General features: G+C 33.2%; 1 protein-coding gene across 1 annotated transcript; it reads right to left on the bottom strand.

The window, feature by feature from the left end:
• Nucleotides 1–15,333: 15,333 nt before the first annotated feature.
• LOC143617328 (uncharacterized) lies at nucleotides 15,334–15,753 on the bottom strand. The gene has a single exon (XM_077089922.1). The coding sequence runs from the start codon at nucleotides 15,751–15,753 to the stop codon at nucleotides 15,334–15,336; it is 420 nt and encodes a 139-aa protein (XP_076946037.1).
• Between the last annotated feature and the right edge of the window lie 8,058 nt (nucleotides 15,754–23,811).

The following is a 23,811-nucleotide window of genomic DNA, read 5'->3' as shown; positions in this document are numbered from 1 at the left end:
CGAATGTAGGGAACCGGGATCGGGACCTTACAATTAAGCATCATATATGCTTAGACACGAACAGAGAATGGGACATAAGTAAGAAAACAAAGAAGATGCCAGTTCATGAAAGCCATGTGTCGCTCAAGCAATCTAGGTAAAGGTGAAGTATGTGATTAACTTCACATGTAATGTAAGAATGTGTATGAAAGTAGCTTAAAAGCTAGGGATAGGAGTATATGATTATATGAACTGTTTGATTGTCTAACTGTTATATGTAGAACTAGCACAAGTAGACTCACAAAGGGAAGTGCATAAGACACGGAGAATAACGTGATCAGCTAATCACAGTTAGCCACTGTTATTACCTGTTAGCCTTACTATCCTTGTACTAAATGGCTCCTTAAGTGATGACGTTTGTGTTTCCTTTAGAATACGAATGGCTGGAGCAAGAAAAGTCGTCGGTCAAGGAGGTCGTACTGGACGTCGTGGTAGGCCATGTATTGTCCGCGAACCTTCTATAGAATCAGCTACTAACTCAAGGGAAGAAGGAAGTGCAGCTGGACGGAATCCGAGCAACAATGAAGGGTAACACTATGACTATGCTGTTCAGGCAGCCATTGCTCGAGCTCTAGCTGCTGCAGTGAAGAACCTACAACCTGAAAAGTCTGCTGGAAGCCACGTGAGGACCGCTGAAAGGGCGGAGGATGATGGTAAGAAAGCTGATGATGGGGAAGGTGAATCGACGGAAGTTCGAACTGTAAAAATTGATGAGAGGAAGAGAGGTCGAGGCGGGTTTAACTATAAGTCATTCAAAGGTTGCGACCCTCCGAAGCTGACCGGTTTGGGGGATGAAATCACTACTCTCCATTGGGTAACCGTCATGGATAAGGTTATCCGAATCAGCGAATGTCGTCCTGACCACGCAGTGGGTTATGCTACTTAGTCGTTCGGAGTTGAAGCTATGTACTGGTGGGAGTCGGTGGAACCGAGAAAGACTCGAGAAGTAGTTAGGCGATGAGATGGGATGACCTGAAGGAGTTCGTGATGAGAAGGTGTTGTGCTGATGCTGAGGTTGAAAGTGCTGAGACGAAGTTTCTAAACTTGAAGGTGGGAAGGATGACACGCCGCGAGTATACTACTGAATTCAACCACATGTCTAGGTTGGTGCCTGACATAGTGAATACTGAGGTAAAAAGGATCAAGTTCTACATAAAAGGACTTCCATAGAATGTTCGCACCTTGGTCAAGTCAAGTAAACCTGCTACCTTCGAATCTATTGTTGAACTCACATAGATGGTTTATGAGGATCTGGCTGTGGATGAGGTGGTGGTGGAAGAGAAGAAAGAGAAGAAATTGGTTGTTCATGCTAAACGACTTGGTACTCAATTGTGGAACTCTAGGGATAAGAAGAAGAGTGTGTGTGGGAGAATAGGTCATGTAAGACGTGTGGTAAGATGGACGGTGGAGCGTGCAAATGCGGTAAGGGTACCGATGTTTGTCATATGTGTGGTAAGGCTCACGGTGGAGAGTGCAGGCTTGGGTCTAATTCCTGTTACAAGTGTGGAAAGGTGGGGCATTATGCTCCAGATTGAACTGCAAATCCCGCATGTTACAAGTGTGGTAAGACTGGTCATATGGCTAGGGAGTGCACGGATGAAGCTGGAGGAAGTGGAAGGAAAGATGCTGATCAAGCAAGGCCAAGGACTAGGGCCTTCATGTTAACTCAGGAACAAGTCAGACAGATTTCTGATGTTGTGACATGTACGTTTTAGTGAACGGTATTTCTACTTCAGTATTGTTTGATTCAGGTGCGAATAGAAGCTTTGTAGCTACGAAATTTGTAATGAACAGCTAAAGAAAGGATAGTGATAGTTGATTGATACGTGTAATCGTTATGCAGTTAGTCATGAACAGCTAAAGAAAGGAATAACCATTAACGGTGAACGTAACAGAACTCAGGTGAGTTTCTAACCTCATTTCCTTATTATGTTTTTGGGGCTGTGTGCATACTCAATGTGAATGTTAATACCCTTACCTTAAGTGGTAAGTGTATGTCCTAATGATAGATGTGATAGTTATATCTATGTTATGAATGTATGATTGTCGGTACGTGAAAGATCTTCGGATATGTACGTATCGCCAGGAAAGGTGTCTTAAATAAGATGCATGATTGTTATATGAATGAGTAAAGATATATATGAATGTTTATAATAGAATGTATGTATATTGTAGTGTATGTAAAGTTGTTACAGAGAAGGAAGGGACCAGACCCTAATAATATCTGAGTTAGAGATAGAAGGGACCAGACCCTAATAATATCTGATATATAGAAGAAATGGACCATACCCTAATAATATCTGAGATAGAGAAGGAAGGGACCAGACCCTAATAATATCTTAGATATAGAAGAAAGGGACCGGGCCCTAATAATATCTGAGATAGAGAAGGAATGGACCAAACCCTAATAATATATGAGATAGAGAAGAAAGGTACCAGATCCTACTAATATCTGAGATGGTAAAAATAATTATGTATGTATTATTAAAGTATGAACATGTGATAGTATGAAAGAATGTATGAGAGCATGAATGAAAGAAAGTTTTAAAGTATGAATGTACGAATGAAAGAATGGTAACAGGCTAAGTATGTAATATGTATCTTCGGATACGTATATATGAAAGTATGTGAATGTATTGTATATTTCCTGATTAACTAGAACTCACTCAGCATAGCTGACTTTTAATATGCACGTAGATGAATAGAATGAGGCAGCTAGCTTGAGGAGGGCACATGGCAGATGAATTAGAAGTTGGCATTCGAAGAATTATGATATGTTTATGAATGATGTTTTAACATGAAAGGCAAAGATGTATGTTTAAGATAAGTTATGAATGTTTGTAATGAATGGTTGACTTTTAATTTATTTCACAAAAGTTTAAATTAACTCTAATATTTAGAACTGCGTTTATGAGTAAATCCAACGCGAATGTAGGGCACCGGGATCGGGGCCTTATATATATATAGGTATTGAATCATTTCAGAAGTTGTTTTACAACGAGATGTGAAGTTGTAACTCCATTAATCCCTAATTTCATTCCCTTTCTTATTGTGTAGATGCGTATGTATGTGTGTAGGTACGTATTTTTTGTATATGTGTTTGTATGTTTGTATATGTGTAGGTATGTAGGTTTTAATGTGGCTCGCTATGTTTGTATGTGTGTAGGTAGGTTTGAATGTGTGTAGCTAAGACATAAATACAACCAACCTACATACATGTAGGTAACATCATAAGAAAGGGAGTGAAATTAGGGATTAATGGAGTTACACCTTCACTTCTCGCACTTCTCGTTGTAATATCACTTGTCGCAAGATCCATCCCCTATATATATATATATATATATATATATATACACACTTCTTTCATTGCCGACTAACTTATCTCATAAGAGGTTAACGGGACTTAACACAGTTGACGAGGTTAGTTAGTTCGGGATATTATGTTTCAATTAGTTTAGGTTATAATAACTAGGCCCAATGGCTTCTAAGTGTGCTTGATCAAGCCCAAATAGCTCATACGGTCAATTGGACTTTAGCTTACATCTAAGCCTAAGGTTCTCTAATTTGCATGGAGTTCTCTGATTTGCATTGAGTTTCCTTATTTGCATTGAGTTCTCTAATTAGCATGAAGCTTTATGATTGCATGGAGTTCTCTATTTTGCATAGAGTTCTCTGATTTGCATTGAGTTCTCTGATTTGTATGAAGTTCTTTGATTTGCATCGAGTTCTCTGATTTTGCATGGCAAGCCTAAATCCATTTATCCATCTCTATTAAACGTTTTGCAAGAACCGAGATTCGATCTTCAATGAATCAAGCACCCAACTAACTTATCCGGAAGTTTATTCCTTCATCCCATTTCTTAATAAAAACAATGTAGTTGTTTCATTTCCCCTCTTATCCTTATTAAACCATTATTATTCATATTGTTATTAATATTATTATTATTATTAGACAGAATTACAAATTTTGTCCTTTAAAAAAAGCCAAATTACGGTTCGTGTCCTTTTCTAAGTTTCCTTGCAGGCGGTGTACTTTAAACTTTTTTTTTCTACACGTTATGTCCTTTACGCTAACTGGGTTAGAAAAACTCAGTTAAATGTCCTCACGTGAGGCGCATGTGAGGGCATTTTTGTCTTTTCGTCTCTACCTGCAACTTCTTCTTCTTCTTCCTCTTCTTCTTCTTCATTTTTGTAGATCTCAATCAACTCCGTTTGACCTCCAGCAGCCACCATTCACTCTCCAGATCTCAATCAACTTCTTCTGACATTTTGATTCTTTTATTATCTTTATTATTATCACTATGGCCTCCATCTCTCTCTCTCTGTTGATATCCCGTCTACCATCACCGGCATACCATCAATCTTAAACCACGACCGAACCATCTTGGTTGTCAATCCAAGCCAGCAGAGGCTTCAGATACACATCATTACTAAGTCAAAGTCAATGATTTCAAATTATTCAAGAAGCTACACTTGAATGATAATGAAATTTATTCAAAGTCGCAACATAGCAGCGCAAATTGAAGTTCAATATGTAAAAGGTTACAACAAAACAACACAAAAAGTGCAGGTTAGTATCTTACGGCGGCGGAGAGAGGCGTCAAGAAGCCACCGGACCACCGCTACCGAGGGTTTCCAAACATAACCCGGCAACTGTAGGTCAACCACGTGTTCTGCACGCTTCCCAACACCACCGCAGCACCACGAACCTTGCAAAACACCGCCACCAGCCCCCCCCCCCCCCCCCCCGCCATCAGCACACCCCTAGGGTTTTCCAGATCGACACCATTCCAATAGCCTCTACACAACCAACCTTGCACCACAACAAAACCCTAAATCAGGTTGTGTAAAGCCGATGGTGGGAGATGCGGCGGTCGTGGTTTAAGATTGATGGTATGCCGGTGATGGTAGACGGGATATCAACAGAGAGAGAGAGAGAGAGAGATGGAGGCCATAGTGATAATAATAAAGATAATAAAAGAATCAAAATGTCAGAAGAAGTTGATTGAGATCTGGAGAGTGAATGGTGGCTGCTGGAGGTCAAACGGAGTTGATTGAGATCTACAAAAATGAAGAAGAAGAAGAGGAAGAAGAAGAAGAAGAAGTTGCAGGTAGAGACGAAAAGACAAAAATGCCCTCACATGCGCCTCACGTGAGGGCATTTAACTGAGTTTTTCTAACCCAGTTAGCGTAAAGGACATAACATGTAGAAAAAAAAAGTTTAAAGTACACCGCCTGCAAGGAAACTTAGAAAAGGGCACGAACCGTAATTTGGCTTTTTTTAAAGGACAAAATTTGTAATTCTGTCTTATTATTATTATAATTAATCTTATTTACCAAACAACCTACACTCTTATTATTATAAACCAAAGATCTAACTTGGTTAAGTTCAAGTTCCAATCTTTATCTTGGTTTATAAACCCCATTTTATCTAGATTTAGAATTCATAAGCGAGCCAAAATTAAACAAACGAGCTTAAAACTTAAAACGTACTTATAATCGATCTAGATCTTTAACGTTTTCCTTCTTGTTTACCTTGAAATGTCTTGAACTTGTTCTTGAAAAATTCTTGTATTCAAGGTGTGTGTGTGTGTGTTTTGAGTGTGTGTTGTTGAATATGGAAATGATGGCTAGGGTTAAGGAAGGTTTAAGGTATATATATATATATATACCTCAAGCCTATGGACCCTTAAGCCCATCTCCATTTTTTTGAGTTAATAAATTTCTAAGCCCAACACTATATTTTTTATTTAACATAATAAATACTAAATAATAAAACCCAATAATATTAAATCCTTTATTTTTATATTTAGGATGTTACACCTCCTTTTCCTATTATACTTTGGGGCTTTGTGCATACTTGTAAGATAAATGTTTATATACATTATTTTATTAGAATTGTATATTACAATAATGTGTATGTATTTATTTGTATGATGGTAAGTATAAATGTAAGAACCGTAGAATAACAAGAAGGAGAAGAATTAGAGTGACAAACTCTAATAATACTTGTGAGAATTAGAGTGGCAAACTCTTGTAATATTTGTGCAAAAACTAGAGTGGCAGACTCTTATAATATATGTACAATAACTAATGTGGTAGGCTCTTATAATACTTGTGCAAGGGTGGCAGGCCCTTATGATATATATGTAAGAACAAGTTGCGAGTCGTACTAAACATAGTTGCGAGCCCCGGATGGAGGGCTATTGCAAGTCACTGAGCCGACGAGCCCAGCTGAGAGGGTTGAGAATTGTTAGCCAACGTCCAATTGTGCCAGCCTATTGGTTGTTGGATATCTATGTTGGTCTGGGAAATGGGAAATGTTGAACTATAGCTAGTTGGCATATCTTGTCTAAGCTAAATTAACCTGGTTAGTTCCTTTATATAGCTTAACTAAATTGGTTAACTTAGCCACAGAGTTAACCAAGTTACTGAAGTTAAAACCATGAAATTTGATAAACTTTATTAATTGGGTGGTTAATTATTCAGTAGTGTTCAAGGCTTGGAAACAAGGTAGGGCTATTAAACAAGTTCTATAATGATAAGAGACACATGTGAGTTTTTAGCCCTCATTTTCCTTTTATATTTTATGGCTTTGTGCATACTTGTAAAATAATGTTTATATACATTATTTTATTTAATTGTATATTTTAATAATGTGTATATGTTTATTTCTATGATGGTAAGTATAAATGTAAGAACTGCATAATAACAAGAATGGCAAGAATTAGAGTGGCAAACCCTAATAATATTTGTGAGAAATAGAGTGGTAGACACTTATAATATCTGTGTAAATGTTAGAGTCGGAGACTCTTATAATATATGTGCAATAAATAAAGTGGCAGGCTCTTATAATACTTGTGAAAGAATTAGGGTGGCAAGCCTTTATGATATATGTGTAAAAACTAGGATGGCTGACCATTAACATATATGTGCAAGAATTAGGGAGCAGACTTTTCAAATACATGTGAAGTATGTAGAATGTAAAAAAGTAAGAAAGAATGTTAGTGCAGGTTTGTTTGGAATAGTATCTCCATATACAAAAGTGTATGTATAGCCTATTACTTGTTACACTAGAATAACTCAGCGTAGCTTACTTTTAATATGCACACAAGTAAATAGGTTGAGGGAGCTTGCTAGAGAAGCACACATGGCATTGAATAAAGATCCTGACATCCGAATAAGAAGAATAACTATTTACGTGTAAAAACGTAAAAACAATGATTCATTATGTTTTGTGAAGACTTAAATGATTTTGTGTTTAATAATGTTTGGTTTGATTATTTCGCGAAATTTTAATTAACTTTGATATTTAGAACTGTGTTTATGAGTAAATCCAACGTCAAGTAGGATCACCAGGCTCGAGGCATTCCAACGTGATAGTGACGTGACACGATAACTAACAAAATTATTAATTCCAAATACACAACCTTAGACTATAGTGTGTATTTCCCAATTTACCGATTTCTTCAATGCATCACATCAGCATCACATCACACTCCATTCCACTCCCCCTCTATTAAAGAAATACTTTTAATTCACCAATTTTCTCACTATACCACGTTATTCACCAGTTAATATTCAAAAGTAAATTTGGTACTACAAAAAGTTATAAATCAAATTTAATTAAAAACATTCATAACTAATTTAGAGTACTCATCTTTGTCAGGTGGTCGGAAACGTAAACATATTTAGCCAAATTTACCGGTCCTAGTACGTGTAGAAAATTATATACAAGAAAATTCATCATTTTAAGATTTAAGTGTTAGTTTCCGTTCATTTGTTATTGTGCAAGTGGAGGGTTACTACGAGGAACTCATGGTCAATAATGGTTGTTTAATTGATTGATATATATTTCTATGGTATGTCGTTATCAATGTTTTAAAACCGATTCGTATTCGCCGGTTGAAACGGTAATACTGGTTTCGCACTACAAGCAGGTATGTTGAGTTTGGTATTTTCGGATTTGCTAGAGCATTGAACATGCGGTTTTACTCTAAAATACCGATTATTGCTTGAACCGGCAAGCCGGTTTGAAGCCCTAAACATTTTTGATATTTTGCGGTCCTTATTTTCTAAAAATTACTTTTAACCTTAAAACTGAAACCAGTAAACTAAGAACGTTACTTGATGCATACAACACTCTGATGTCATAAACCTATTCCAAACTTTTACTTAAAAAAAACACCATGTTTGAAAATCGAGTCTTTTTATATTATTTTTGGTCAAGGATTAACTTTTGAATTATTCCTTTATTATAAAATCATCTACTTCTAGGTTATTTTTTAAATTGAAATTACATTTATATGAAATATTATTGAAACTATTTAACCCGGGTGAACATCCCAGTAAAAAACAAATTAAACCTATTATACACTAGCCAAATCCGACCCGAGTTAATAACTAGCTTATTTTAAAGGTTGTTACATGCTGTTTAAACCGGCCTTTACACTTATTTATATCTCGACTTCTTGAACGGTATAATTAAATAAACAACTAGTGTATATTTCTTTTAATAAAATTGGATTTAAAAAAAACATATTGTTCCAAAATCAAATAACAATTTTAAATTGCTTGGATATTTAGGATAGCTATATGTTACTCCTAAGAAATATATATATATATATATATATATATATATATATATATATATATATATATATATATATAAACGAAAACATAAAAATCATATATGTCGCGATGTGGTCGCTTCCCCCTCTTTTGGAGTAATCAGATTTGCTTGATTTTTAAATCAAATGTTTCTCATGCATTTGACCCGAATTCACGGGTATGGGTCTTATCAAACCTAGATATTCCTTAAACGGGTTATAAAATCTTATTAAATAAAAAATTCTCACCAAATTATTGATGTGAAAATCCTATAAAATAGGATATACTAAAAATTATTTTATAATTTTTTTAAAATATATAGTAAAAAAATAAGCGGGTCTTGGGTCTTACCAAACTCAAATAACTTTTAAACTGGGTTATAACATCTTAGTTATTTGTGAAACCTTTTTATTATCAAACTTTAAGTATATTATAAATTCCATTACAATAAATAAAATTAAACCCAAAAAAGTATATAAATATTAAAAACGAGTAATGTAAAACAGCCCCCGTAATACGAGGATAAAAATTAGTGTGTGTGTATATATATATATATATCTAACTATCTATATAATTGTCTACCATAAAATCCTACGTGTCGCTCTCACATCGCTCCCCACCCCCTTTAGGCTATGTGTAGTGGAGGGGCTACAAATTGCGGCGTTTTGCGCCGTGTGGTGCCCAGTCAGCAAGGGGTGATAATTTGTTTTTCGGGTGTAATGGTGTAGGGGCTACAATAGTAATATAATAATAATATATACATATATATATATATATATATATATATATATATATATATATGTATATATATCACCCACACACATTAGAATATAATAATAATAAAAAGAAAGGAAGAACATGCGACAAATACATCTCGCCCCCGCCCAAATTTCGCCCAGGGGGCGGTGTGCTCCACCAAAATCGCCCAAATTCGCCCTATTTTCTCGCCCATTACACATAGCCTTAGAGCCACCAAATTTCTTGATTTCTAAATGGTGACTTCTCATTGATTTAACCCAGTTTTAACCCGTTTAAGTTTTAAATTTCGTGGGTCATAATTCTTACCAAACCCGGATACCCATAGATGGGTTAGAACACCTCCTTAACCCTTTCTCTTTCTTTTCTCCTTTCTGGTACCGAACCCTCACTATCAGCCACCCTATTTGAATCCTACACCCTAGACCTCAATTCCCCAATTTTTTAATTCGGGATCAGTGAAATTCAAGTCATCAATGAATGAAGATGACGTCATTGTAGCTGGATTTGTTCTGTTTTTCCCCAAGTAAGAATAACTTTCGATTTCAAAAATTAGGGTTTCATTTGAGCGTACTTTTAGTATTTCAGTGATACATTTGGATTTCAAAATTTAGGGTTTTTGATTAAGCATAAGATCCAATTGGTTCTATTAGAGGGAAACTACACACTGAATTTTTGCTTTCTGGTGTGGATTAACATGATATGATTGTGCATAGTAGTTACAGAGTGCTGAGCGAACATCAATTTGGGTTTTTACCTATAACCAAAACCAATAAGTGGTTTTCGGTTTCTGAAAAGTACATAATCGAAATCGGTTCGGTTATATCCGTTAGTAAACTAAAGGCGGGTGACAATCAATATTTAATAATGGAACCATATGAAGTCAGGTACTCTGATCAAGCAGTTTTTGTTACCTATGATTTGAACACCGAGATAGTATACTTTCTATTTTACTAATCATACTTTGGTTTTAGTTGTTTCATTGATGGATAGTTAAGTGAAGAATTTATTTTTATAAATTAGAACTTATTTTGATGCCAAGCATGTTAAAATGGTTTGACTGGTGCACATGCGATGCTTTTTCACTGATGTTACTTCTAAAGGAGTAAATCCTCGGTTGTGCGTTGCTGCGGGTTTTTGGTTTCGTAGCACGCATACTGTAGCGGGTTGAAAGTTAACCTGACCTGATGCTTCCTACACTCCTACTTTGAAACCTTTAGAAATGGCATGTTTCAGCCCAAACACGTATTGACCCGTTACACATAGCGTAGGGAATTTGGACGATGCCTATTTGGTTCGTTATGATCCCGGAACAGTGTTTGCATTAGCTATACGGACCGACAAAATTAAATATATTTCAGATGAAAACAGCCCAAGGACTCCAAGGGGTGTTTTTCTCACCTTAATCAGAAGTCTTTGACCGTATCCGCACGTCAGTTATGTATCTGTACTTCCTGTAGTTCATATGTTTCTACAAATTTATTATCAACCACAACAGAATCGAAAATAAATAAATACATCCAATAAACGCTTGATTAGTTTTTATAATTGTTAGATAATGAACATATATTAGTTTGTGGATGCCTTTTTTTGTTGTGGTTTTTAATTTTTCCTTTTATGAGTTTCTTAATTTAAAAATTAGTGCTCGACAAATTTTACTACTTTTTTGGTATAAACACATGTTTGATGCTAATATGAATTCATTGGCTATAATTTGCTTGATCAGGGAGGGAAATACAGATGGTCATTTAACCAAAAGGTAATCAAAAAACATTTAAGTGTTCTGCATCCAAGGGTATATTGGGGATTTTTCATAATTTCTCAAAGGCATCTATTGAATCTGCAGATTGTATTCAAGAGTGATTTTGGGACTGGAGTTGTACTAATTATTCAAGAGTGAGCAGGAGTTTGGTGCTTATTAATTTATTATTGAATATTTAAGGGTTTATTTAACTCATTTATTTCAATTGCAGTTGAGCAATTACAACTCTTTTGAAGGGGTGTTGTATAGTCAACCTCACTTTGATTTAGTAATGAGCAAATGGCACTGACTATGTATTTTCGGTACCTACCTTTAGAGGTTTTGGGATCAGTATGTACCAGTAATTTACCGATTTCTGCCTTCGTATATCGTACCGTATCGTAATGTACTGAAGTGTTATGAATCGAAATTGTTTGCAACTTTTTATATTATTATATTTAATGTTTTGTCATTTTGTTTATTACCAACCCATACAACTGCCTACACTTTAAATTCAGGTACTGCCGCATCGTCTTCGTCATTTTTCTTATGTCTGTTATACTTTTTCTTTACATTGTTCATTGTAGGTGTTCATATTTTGCTTTTATGAGTTTGAAAATTTTTGATTTCTAAATTAGGATTAATGTTTTGTAATATGACTTTGATTTTTTTGCTTTTCTGAGTTTTAAACTTTTGATTTTAAAGCTCATTAGTAACAGTTAGTTTAATTTTTAAATTTGATATTGTTATAATGTAAATTCTAAAACTTATTTGTATCCTCTTTATTTCATAAAATTTGGCATATCCCCTATCAAAGTCATATCCAATAATGTTATTGGTTACAAAAAAAGTAAAAAATAAAAAAAATGCCATAATAGTTTATTGGTGTTTTAGTTTAATTCGTTTCTTTTTTTATTTGTTTATAGGATGACAACAAGTATGAGTTCATCGAGCCAAGAAGTGTTCAAGGTTTGGTAAAAACTACTCACATTATGTTTTGTTTCTCATATACGCATGACAAGAGAAATCAAGAACAGTTGAGGTTATTTACTTTAATTATAACTATTAATTACCATTGTCATAAGTACACTTTAATGGGTCGGTTTGTGCATTGTGTTTTTTACCTTAGGACTTAAGATAAGTGTTCATGTTTTAACAACATGATATGTTTAGTTATATTAAATTAAATTATGATAACCTAGAACTTGCATGATCTTCAAGACATTTTTAAATGGTTCTGTTTGAGTTAACATGGTGGTAGGTGATAAATGTGGCAAAATTTATTAGGCAATGTGTCTTGAAAGTAGTATGCAAATGGAAAGAAAGAGAGTTGTGGTTTTCTTATTTTAGGTTGGGTACCAAGTCACCCTAATGCTTTTTATCAAGATTTTTTTTATTTTTTTTATTTTTTTTATTTATTCTGAGTATATGAATGATATATTATTCGGACCTTTTGTGTTCTGTAGGTATCCCATTATACACAAACGCTACGTTTGAAAGATATTATAGATATACTAACATTGAGGACGAGGAACTGAGGAGAACAATCACTTGCTTGTGGAAACGCCTACTAAGAATTTAATGGATTGTTCTATGTTCAAGTGAAAACCAGACTCGAAACATAATTGGTGTTGGACGGCGGATTTCTAATTCCACACACTAATTCCTACTAAGAAATTAATTGTGTATTGTATTTTTTTTTAAATATTTATGACTTTCTATATAACTTTCCATCGCTTAATTATTATGGTATCTTTTATTGTCATGAAGCGGTTATTTCATTGTTCTGTACGACAAATATATATTATCAACAATTGGTTGTTATAAAGTATATATTATCGTTAAACAAAATAGCATTTCATTAACTACCCTTGATGTTTTTTGGCATGTAAAAAGCTCAAATAGTATAGATGATGGTTTGAGACTTGAGCACGGTTTTAGTAGTAGATAGGAACACATAGGTTCTAAAACTCAAATTCATACAGTAAAATGAATACAAAAGTATAGAGTTAAATATGAGCATGTATCTTAGCTTAATCATTTGAGTTTTTGTGTGCATATTCTTTTTTTTTTTCTATGTATGTGTGTATAGAATGCATTATTAAAACTACTATATCATGTATTCTTATTATATTTATATCTAAAAGTGAAAAGGCTGATGCAGATTAAGTTATCCAAAATCGGTAAATTTCGGTTAATTATTTATGGCTTAACTGAACGTAGTTTAATTGTGTGGTTCGGTCATGCGCCCAAGAATTCGATCATGCACCCAAAAATCGGTTGTGTACTTATTAATTGATCATGTTTGCTAAAGCATCGCTCCAAAGTTCGACCTATCTCCAATTATGTTATTTCTGAATTTGCTGCTACCAAGAAAGTACCACTTCAAACAATTCAGAATGGTCTGTTTAGTACATTTAAAGGTGAACATTCTCATATTCACTATCACATTCATTAAATTTTAGTTGGATGATATTGAAGTTATTTTTATAAAATGTTAATCAGTGGCGTTGTTGAGAAAATGATAATCAGTGGCGACGGAGACAAGTTGACAGATAAAATGCATGTAGCAGATGTTATTCACGTCTTACATTATATTCAAACTATTAATAAAAAATAACATAAACAATCCATTTAATACAATAAAACTAAAAAACTAAAAAAGATAAAATTCAGGACGAAATGTAATGAAATCGTATACAAAAAAACAAACAACAAACATATTACGTTGGCCTTTTTATTTCGGGGTTTGCTTTTACTCTCGACTCTTCTTCTGGTTATGTTTGTTGGTTTAAACCTGCCATAAGTATTACGTACTACGTAATTCTTAAATGATAGCAATACCAAACAAAATTAGCATAAGCCAAAAAATTATATTTAAACTCCAACATAACTATAAAAGTCCAAACAAGCTCGCAACAATTAGCCTATGAATATACTAAAAATCCACAAACTAAACTTAAATTCTAATATCTCAATCCAAAGAGCCCAACTATATACTTAAACTCTAAACCAAACTATAAACCTATTCAATTCAATTAAAAGACCCCAAAGGTTAAAAATAAAATCAGGGCCGGCCCGTTAGCTTTAGTAACTAAAGCTAGGGCTTTGAGCCCCCAAAATAAAAGACCCCCCAAGTTAAAAAAATATAAAGTTTGTATATAATAATTACATTTACCGACTTATACATGTTATTGTTGTGGTTGGGTGGTTAGAAACCCGTTTTCGTTCCCAAGGGTCTGAAGTTCGATTCTTCCTTATTTGTCCATCATTTCAAGTTTTTTTTTTTCTTTTTTTTAACAATTTGGTTTCCTTGTTCCATTGATTCATCAATTATACATTTGTTTCCACTTCTTTCTACAATCTGGTTTCTTTCACCCCCAAAAGATTAATCAAATCCAACTTTTTATGCAATTAAATAATAATAATTTCTATCTCGACATTATATTCAATATATATGAAATATTGAATGTGAACTCTTTAACTGTTATCATTTTTTAGAAGTTCTTTATATACTTTATGTCTCATTCTAATTCAAAGTTCTCCTCAATTCACAACATTATAAACACCAATGCAAGATAAAAAGAATATAGGAAGGAGCCCCGTATTTTCACTTCGCTTTGGATCTCTAAAATGGTTGGGCCGGCCCTGAATATAATGAATATAATTTATTGATTCATGCTACGTTTGATTTTAACACAAATCTACACCTCAAAGTTTGTGTTAAAATTGAAACCTAAGCACATCATAACCGAAAATTATATATTCAGAATAAAATTAAAAATATCTAAATAAAGCCGCGTAACACACGGGCTAAAAGCTAGTGTATATATATATATATTGGGGTGGGGGTGGGGGAGGGGGGGGGGGGTTTGTTTAGATGTAATTAATGGCTTCCATGAGTTTTTCACAATCTTCACCTACCCGACAACTTTGAAAATATATTCATGTCATATGTTCAACCATGTTATCGATCATCTAGAGTAGGATTATTTTAATAAATTATAAATTTGTTCAAGTGAAGTGAATACAACGGAAAAAGTGTAATAATTCATCAAACTGGAATAAACCACTTAGAAACAAGATTGCCACATATAAACGAAAATAGAGACCATTATTTGTTGTAAACACACTTATTCTTTGGTATTACGCATATTGATTAACCGCAGTTAGTCTTAAGTCACCTCTTAAGCCTCAAAAGCTACCTTTGGAAAAGTCTTAGAGATTCCGGTGGGTGTTTTCATGGTTATTTTGTCGCTTGATGGATTTTCGACGTAGATCTCAACGAGTGAGATCCATATCATCAACTCTTTAGACTTCACTCCTGATAACTTTTTGATCTTACACTTCTCAAAGTACGAAGTGATCTCAGTGGCGTATGACACTTGCTTTCCGACCTTCTCAAACTTGTGTTTGATCTCATTCTTTTGTTTGACCCACACAAATCCAGTTTCTTTCACGTAACCAAGTTCCTCAACGTCTTCTACGGGCAATAGCCCGTCTGGAAGACAGTATTCTCTTAGAAGAGACTTGGCCTTTTCCTTACAAACTTCATTTCCGGTAAAGATTTCCGCACATGCTCGAATCTCGGGGGTAATAGGAGACATTTTTTTATGAGAAGATGGAATATAACTGGTTAGGAAGTAAGTTTTTGTAGGTGTATGATTAGTTTATGTTGCAAGGATGGAATGCTTATGGTATTTCATGATCTTTATAGGTCCTTAAAAGAATATATGACCTTACATTTGGTTTTAACTACAATAATGCCCCTTGCACACCTTTTATTATTTTACTTAAAACCATATTCCATTCGGCGGCCTAACGTACTTTTGCTGTGTCATGGACAAGAACTTCAAATATTGAATATTTTCTTTAAACCTTTAAATAATTGAAGGAAATGTTTTTAAAGAGAGTTATTATCAAACGTTAATATTGTAGAACATAGTGTGATATTTTAGTTATTGTGTATTGGGTTGAGTTATTATACAAATAATTGACATTTATCAAATAGGAACCAAAGAAAAAAAAGGTATGAAAGTAATAACATACAATTTTTCTTTCTACATGGAAGTCACATGTTAATTTCTCAATTATTTTTAAGCATCTATAACTTTTTCATGTGATACTTTTTTAAAACTAAAATTCACCATAATGACAAGAGTTTTTTTATCTTTAATATGAGTATGATTTTATTATATAAAAATAAAAAAAATTACATCATTGTGTCTTTCAACTGATCATTGTGTTTTTTTAAATACTAATAACACTGTTGTATAATAATATGTATATATAATGAAAAATACCAACAACTTATATAATACATAAAACACAATGATGAATAAATATTACAAAATAACTTGAAACGTAAAACACAATAATGAATACATATAGCACAATGACTTGAAACGTAAGACACAATGGTAAATACATATAACACAATGGCATGCATGAAACGTAAAACACAATGGAATCTACAAATTAAACAATGACTCGAATGTAATACACAATGAACATAATAATATTTTTCACAACTTAAGTGAATGTTGAGCACAATGATAAGTAGAAAGACAAATGTTTATCACAAATACACAATGACGAGCAAAAAGACACATTGATGTAATCTTTGTTTTTAATTTTTATCTTTAATATGAGTGCCAACTGTAAAACACAATGACCAAAATCTATAACACAATGCATATAAAAACTCAATTAAAAAACACAATTGACAACCAAATAATACAATATAAAAAAACCACTAACTTTTTTTTTATTTTTATATAATAATATGATAATTCATATTAAACATAAAAAAAGCTTGTTATTATGGTAAAAAATATCTAAAAAAAATGTCGTATGAAAAAATTATATACGTTTTAAAATGATTGAAAAATTGGCATGTGCTTTAAATGTGGAGAGAAAAAGTCAAGTGGGTTATTACCTCCATGCATTTTCATCAATTTTTATTCTTAAATTAATCTATATCATCCAAATTTAAGATCAATTGATTAAATTTCTTCTCATCATTCTCATTTTTGTTATAATTGTATTTTAACTTTGTCGATTGTGTATATAACACATTAATTTTGTAAACTACTAAAATCAAACTTCTATCAATATAGCAAAACTTTTAACATGAAGATACGTTTGTGTATTACTCGTATACATAGATTAACCAACTCGTTGTCTATGAAAGTGAAATATATATATTCTTATTATTTGCTTGATTTCACTATTTTGAACGCCGTTGGTCTACCAAGGCTGTTCTAGTCAAATATTATTATCTGTTTGCTAAGAAATTGGAAAGCAAATTGATTATTCTACTCAAAAATAGCAATAAACCTTGGTGTTTTGTATAAATAATTATAAAAAATAGTTTTGGACGGTAATCTAGTTTGCATGCAATTATAAGAGTCATTTGCTTTTGTCACGTCAAGGTTTAATTACTATAAATAACTAGACTCAAGTTATTTTATAAATGTGGACAAAATTACGAATAATTTGTGGTTTAAAAAAAAACCGTAAAGAAGAACAATAAAAAACTAATAACTTAAATATAAATAAAAAACAAAAAAACTAAGATGTTCCACCCAGTTTTCTCGTTCATAAAAAAAACGAAGAAATGAAAACAATGTTAAGTAAAAAACATCATTGGTTCTTTTTATTTATCGTTGTGTTTGTTTGTTTATTTTCGACATTAATTATGTCTTTTTCCTTTAATATTTTGTTATATTACTCAACACTTTTGTTATATTGTGCGATTTATTGTGTCTGTTTTTTTTTATTTGTCATTGTGTTTTTTAATATCCGTCATCGTGTCTTTTTCGTCTTTTTTTGGAACGAGGACGATGAGAGAAACATTTTTTTTTACTTTTTTCGTTTTTGATTTATATTTATTTATTATTTTTATTGAATTTTTTTAAGGTTCTTTTGTATAAGAAATTCTTCTTACGTTTTTCATTTTTGTCTTCTTGATTTGTGTTTTAGACTTTTTCTAAATAACAAATAGCCAATGATGAATTGCGAAAATAATTATATATATTCAATTTTGTTCCCCTAAGTTTTAAATTTTGTTTTTTAATTTTATTATTATAGTTAACTAGGTTAGTAACCTATGTATTATACATGCTGAAAAATGATATATAGTCGATAAAAATGTTTAGATATTAGATACAAGTGATATGTGAAATCAAAATGAAGTATATGTTATAGCAAATGAAACAATTATAATTATTTAAAAACGAATCCATAATGTCAAACAATTTAATAAGGTAAAACAATTTCGCATAAATGAAATTAGATATTACATTAAAGGTAATACTTCAATGGAAAAAGTTTTCGTCGGGTTTGAAAATGTCGGTTGTTTCAACAAACTTGTTTTGAATCAAATATGAACCCGAACCGTTCATTCAAATTAACATAACACTAAATACATGAATAAATAATTTGACTTTTAAGTTGGAAAATAGTATCCTTTAAAATAACTCATTTCGACTCAAATTCATTCTGATCAATACTCATTTAAAACAACTTGTTTTGACCCGAACTTATTTTACTCAAAAGACACATTGACCTAAACATGTATTGAACCAAACACAAACCTGACCCGCCTGTTTAAAATAAAATTAAGAATACATGAATAATGAGTTTTATTTTTAAGTTAGAAATACTATGAGTTAAAACAACACGATTCAACCCAGATTTGTTCGAACCAAAAACCTTTTTGACACGCATGTTATGACCGAACCAATTCGATATTCTTTTAAAACAACTTGTTTCGACCCGAACACTTTCTGTTCATAACCTATTTCGAGTCAAACTAATTTTACTAAAAAAACCATTGACCTGAACTAAATATGAGTCTGATTCGCTCACTTAAAATAACATAAAAACTAAGAAAACATGAATAATAAATATATCTTTGCTTCTATATATAAACTTTTATGTAATATTGTAGATGTTGCATTCATTTTTGAGAGTCATGCAAAGAAAGATGTTGAATCTTACACACACAGATATAAAATAATCATGCCCATTTAGTTGAAATTGGTCAAGCTTGCTCACTCACATATAGAGAAACGACCTTAGTCACAACCCTATTGATTATGTCGTATACCAACTATGAGCGGATTGGTTTTGTCCATTATTGGTTAATCACAAATGTATAAAAAAAGTCAAAATGAAACTTTGAGATAAACATAAATAGTATAATGGCAAATTATTTGCAAAATATAATGAAGTGTTAGATAATAAACAATATCTTTGAACCTAAAATATATGAGACTACTATAATTTCTATCGATCTTGTTCCAATTTTATGCCCAAGTGTAGTCAAATTATACCATACACTTTTGAACCGTAAATCCGTAATACATATGTCAAAAAAATTCATCCAATTGATCAAGTTGTTGTAACATTATACTTTTGACGATAATAAATAAAAGAAATATCGTTTACTTAAGGATGTGTTAATATTTAGTTATGTCAAATAAAATAATAGAGTGTGGGGTTGGCAACAAAAGATGAAACAAGGGATGGTGATGAGCCTTAGGTCTATGGGCTTAAGGGTATATAAACCCCTTAAACTTCCCTAAAACCCTCATTTCCATCTTCTGGCCTCCATAACACACTCGAAAACACACACAAACACTCTTTTCCATTTCGGATCAGATTTGGATCCGAACCAAGAAGGGTTTGTGATAGATCTTCATCACACAAATAAGTAAAACGCCCATAATCACGTATCGAGCCTAACCGTAGCTAGAAGTAAACCCAAAAAGGTACGTTTTAGATCAAAGGTCACATTTTAAAGATTGGTTTGCCCTAAGATTTGTTACTAAGGAAAATTAGGCATTTTTATGCAAGAAAAATATGAACTTGAATGTAAACGAGGTGTTTTAGAATGAAACAGGACAAACGGGTAATGTTTGGACCAGGTAATTGCAAGAAAACGATGTCGTTAATGACCAAGGCTCGTTTCTTATGAACGACGGGCAAAAGGGAAGGCTGGAAAGTGATAGGAATGGAAAACATATATGAATCAAGTCCTTAAGAAACTTGATTCAAAAGAAGATTAATCGAATCAAATATAAAATATTCGAATAGGAATGTTTTCGAATCGAAAACAAAAGTAATCGAATGGAAAAGTAATCAAATGCAAAAGTAATCGAATGGAAAAGTAATGAATGCAAAAGTAATCGAATGGAAAAGTAATCAAATCGAATGGTCATTCGATTAGAATCTGTCACTCAATTAGAAAGCCATTTGATTATAATATGCCATTCGATTAGATTGGTCATTCGATTACAATTTCATTCGATTAGATTAGTTCAAACATCAATTTTTCTGATGAATTTTTAGTAAAGGACGATTAATGAAAATAAAATTTTTCCAGGCAGACCTGGCAGCTGGTGTAACACCACGTAAACTACCCTGTTAGAATTTAGCCAAAATGTCAATTCCAAAAGTCTAGGAACTTAAAATAGGAATTCTAAAAACTTTAACCCATAGCGATACGCGAACGGACAATCATAGACCCATCGCGTAACGCTATAGACTTGCACATAGATCAATATCAGGGCGACTTCGCGATACGCGATGGCCTAACCTATAGGACCATCCCGATACTCGAAGACTACGTTAAGCAACCAGGTACATGTGTCCAACCACGTGTCAACACGTGGCATGTTTTGACAGGCCATGTGTCAACACGTGGAGTTGTCGTAGAAATTGCGGAGTCGCGATACGAGATGGCCAACAATAGACTCGATCGTGTATCGCGATGGAGTGTAAATTCTGCCTATTAATAGGAGGTTACAGGATTGAGCTACATTCATCCCAAAATCACCTTCATTTCACACATATGTAACCTAGGAAAGCATGCCCGATTGCTGTGACGAGCCGACGTTCCATTTTTTGTAAATACGTGCAAGTAACGAACTCCCAAACGATTTATCAATAACATAAGCGTGTTTAGATCAAGACCCAACCCGTCAATGTCCACTCTTTTCTTATTATTATCATTCCGAGTACTCTCACTAAGGTAGGGGTTATGTTTAAGTTATTTAAGTTATAACTTAGACATTAAACGAGGAAATGGCCTTTAACCGTGAAAGTATTTTTTTAAACATTCATAAAGGGTTTTCATAAAACGTTATTTCTTTATGAAGTAATGTTAACAAAAGATATATTTTGACGGGCATGTAGTAAACTGTAAGGGGGAAATCACAAGTAGTGAGTTTCTTGCCTGGGGAAAAGTAATTCGTATAAATTCCAATCAACCGCGGTACCCGTTTACTTACCTAGAGAAACTCACCAACGTGTTAGAACCTGTTAAGCCAAAGCATGCTATATCAAACGTCACATAAAACAAAGTGTGTTCATTCACAAACAAAGGGCAATCGCTTAATCAAGAAACATCATTCAAAATATTTATACAAACCAATTTATGTATAAGTTAATCTCAATCTCATTCACAGTCAAGTTTTTTCAAACACACACTAACAGTACAGGTGAATACGTTAAACCTTTTCAGTCAAAGGCATATTTACACTCTTAATAGATACACGGGTTGTTTATCTTATAAGAGTCAGTCAAAAGTTCATGAAAAGGTTTTAAATGTTATAATACAAAATAGACAATAAAAGAAACTCAGACCGATTACACATGTGTCTGGATCCAAACATAACTGAACAAGCAGTATGCTAAAAATCAGTCAAAACTAGTCCTCAAATGGGCAACAGCTCCCAGAGAACTCTTGAATTGTGTGTGTATGGCAGTGGTACAAAATTCCAGAAATAATGGATATTTATGCTAAGCTTGTACAAAAAACTACATTTGTATTATAATTGTACTTCAAATATTTTTAGAGTCATACATGTTCACCAGAACATAGCTGACGTATTTTTCCAACACAATGTAGGTAATTAAAGTACTTATAAGAAGTAGCATGGATTGGAGTCGTTATGAAATAGAAGCGCTATGCAAGATGGCTCAACTTTTGATAATTAGTCCTTGTAATATAAACACATATTTTGTAAACAAATACTTGGATATTTATATTCCAAGAAAGTTTTCAATGTAAATTAGTACCTTTAACAACTTAAAGTCTTCCGCTAAAATTAACCCATAAACTCTGTATATTTATAAAACAGGTACCAACTATTGGTCAGACTTCTAGGCCCTAAGTCGGGGTGTTACAGGTTGGTATCAGAGCCATCTGTTTTAGCAAATTAGGTATTAAACATTAATACCTAAGCTTTAACCTTAAACTCATTATTATTATTATTATTATTATTATTACTTTTTAGGGATAAGATATAATTGGTAAACTTCCTATCCCTAAAATCTAACTAGTGCAGATGTCTTATATAAGACGCCGAGTAGCCATTCGAACTAAACCGACACCTATTCACGAACCATCTGATATGCCAAGCAACAATAGTTATTACACCAACTTCTTTGATAAAAACCAATCAATAGTTCCGATGCTACCTTATGGGAGTCAACCAGTCTATCTCCCGTGAAGTCAGTAAATGCCAATCGAAATATCCGATGACACTACTGAAAACATTCCCCAATATCATCCGTCAGAAATCCCACCTTATCATCCTTCCGAGGAGCATGAAGTTCAAAGTAAAATCAAGCAGGAAACTAGTTCTGATTCATCAAGCTGGATGGACTGTCACTCTGATCAAAGCAAGTGACATTTTGGATCACCACCTCCAAATTACCAATATCAAGCTTCACAACCTATAGCAGGACCTAGGCGAAAGCAAAAAATGAGGGTTAATATGCCCTATGAGAATATATCATTTCAAATTCCGATCAATAATCCCTCCCAACAAGAGGAATAACCCAAAGAAGATGAGAATGAAAATCCTCATTTTCCACCATATGTAGGGCCAATACCCACAATTTCCGAACAAGCTAACAAAATTCGGGATGAAGCTAACCTTATCGAGTAATTCTATTCAAATAATATTCCAGATGAGGAAATGCATGCTTATGTTGCTAACCCACATTTATACCTAAGGGAAAGTGCATATCTCTTCCCAGCTGCATCTGCACTTACATGATATCCTAACCCACCAAATGCGGTGATGGACGAGCTATGGAATGAGAAAGTGGATAAGAAGAAAGTAGGAAAGAAAACTACTAAGAAATGTGACAAGATGAAAAGTCTTGTTAAGAAGTGGATTAAAGTTTAAGAATATTGTTGTTAAGAACCGTTGTTGGATGTTGTGTTTTCTTTCCTGTAACATAAATAATGTAATATAAGAAAGTGTGTTTCTCTTTTAAACTAAAACCTTGTCTTATTCATGTACCATGTCTGGATAAGAAAAAGCCAATAGTATTCCAGAAATCCAAGTCAACAAAGAAAAGACTATGGAAGAAAATATTCAAGAGACACCGAATGAATACGTGCTTGGTATTCGTGATTTAATAAAAGAGGTTGTAAACCCACTTTATGAACTCATGAAGAATGATCCTAGTAAAACTTCTTCTCATTCTAACAAGAGAATTAGTCAAAGTAGGAGTGAAAATGTAATCTCAAAGAGAGACGGAAAAAGAAAGAAAGTAATAAGAAAGAATCGGAGAAGAAAAAGAAGGATTGTGCTCAAACCTCGACTGCCAAAAACGAGCTTTGTGATAAAACCAAGAAACTA

This window comes from Bidens hawaiensis, unplaced genomic scaffold (assembly GCF_021521415.1).
Source record: "Bidens hawaiensis isolate Kalapana, Puna unplaced genomic scaffold, B.hawaiensis_p1.1 tig00053917_1, whole genome shotgun sequence".
Lineage (NCBI taxonomy): Eukaryota > Viridiplantae > Streptophyta > Magnoliopsida > Asterales > Asteraceae > Bidens > Bidens hawaiensis.
Note: the sequence above shows the minus strand (reverse complement) of the source record. Positions and strands in the feature narration are given on the sequence as shown.

Coding starts and splice junctions, on each gene's coding strand:
- LOC143617328 (XM_077089922.1), bottom strand. CDS start 15,753: ATGTCTCCTATTACCCCCGAGATTCGAGCATGTGCGGAAATCTTTACC.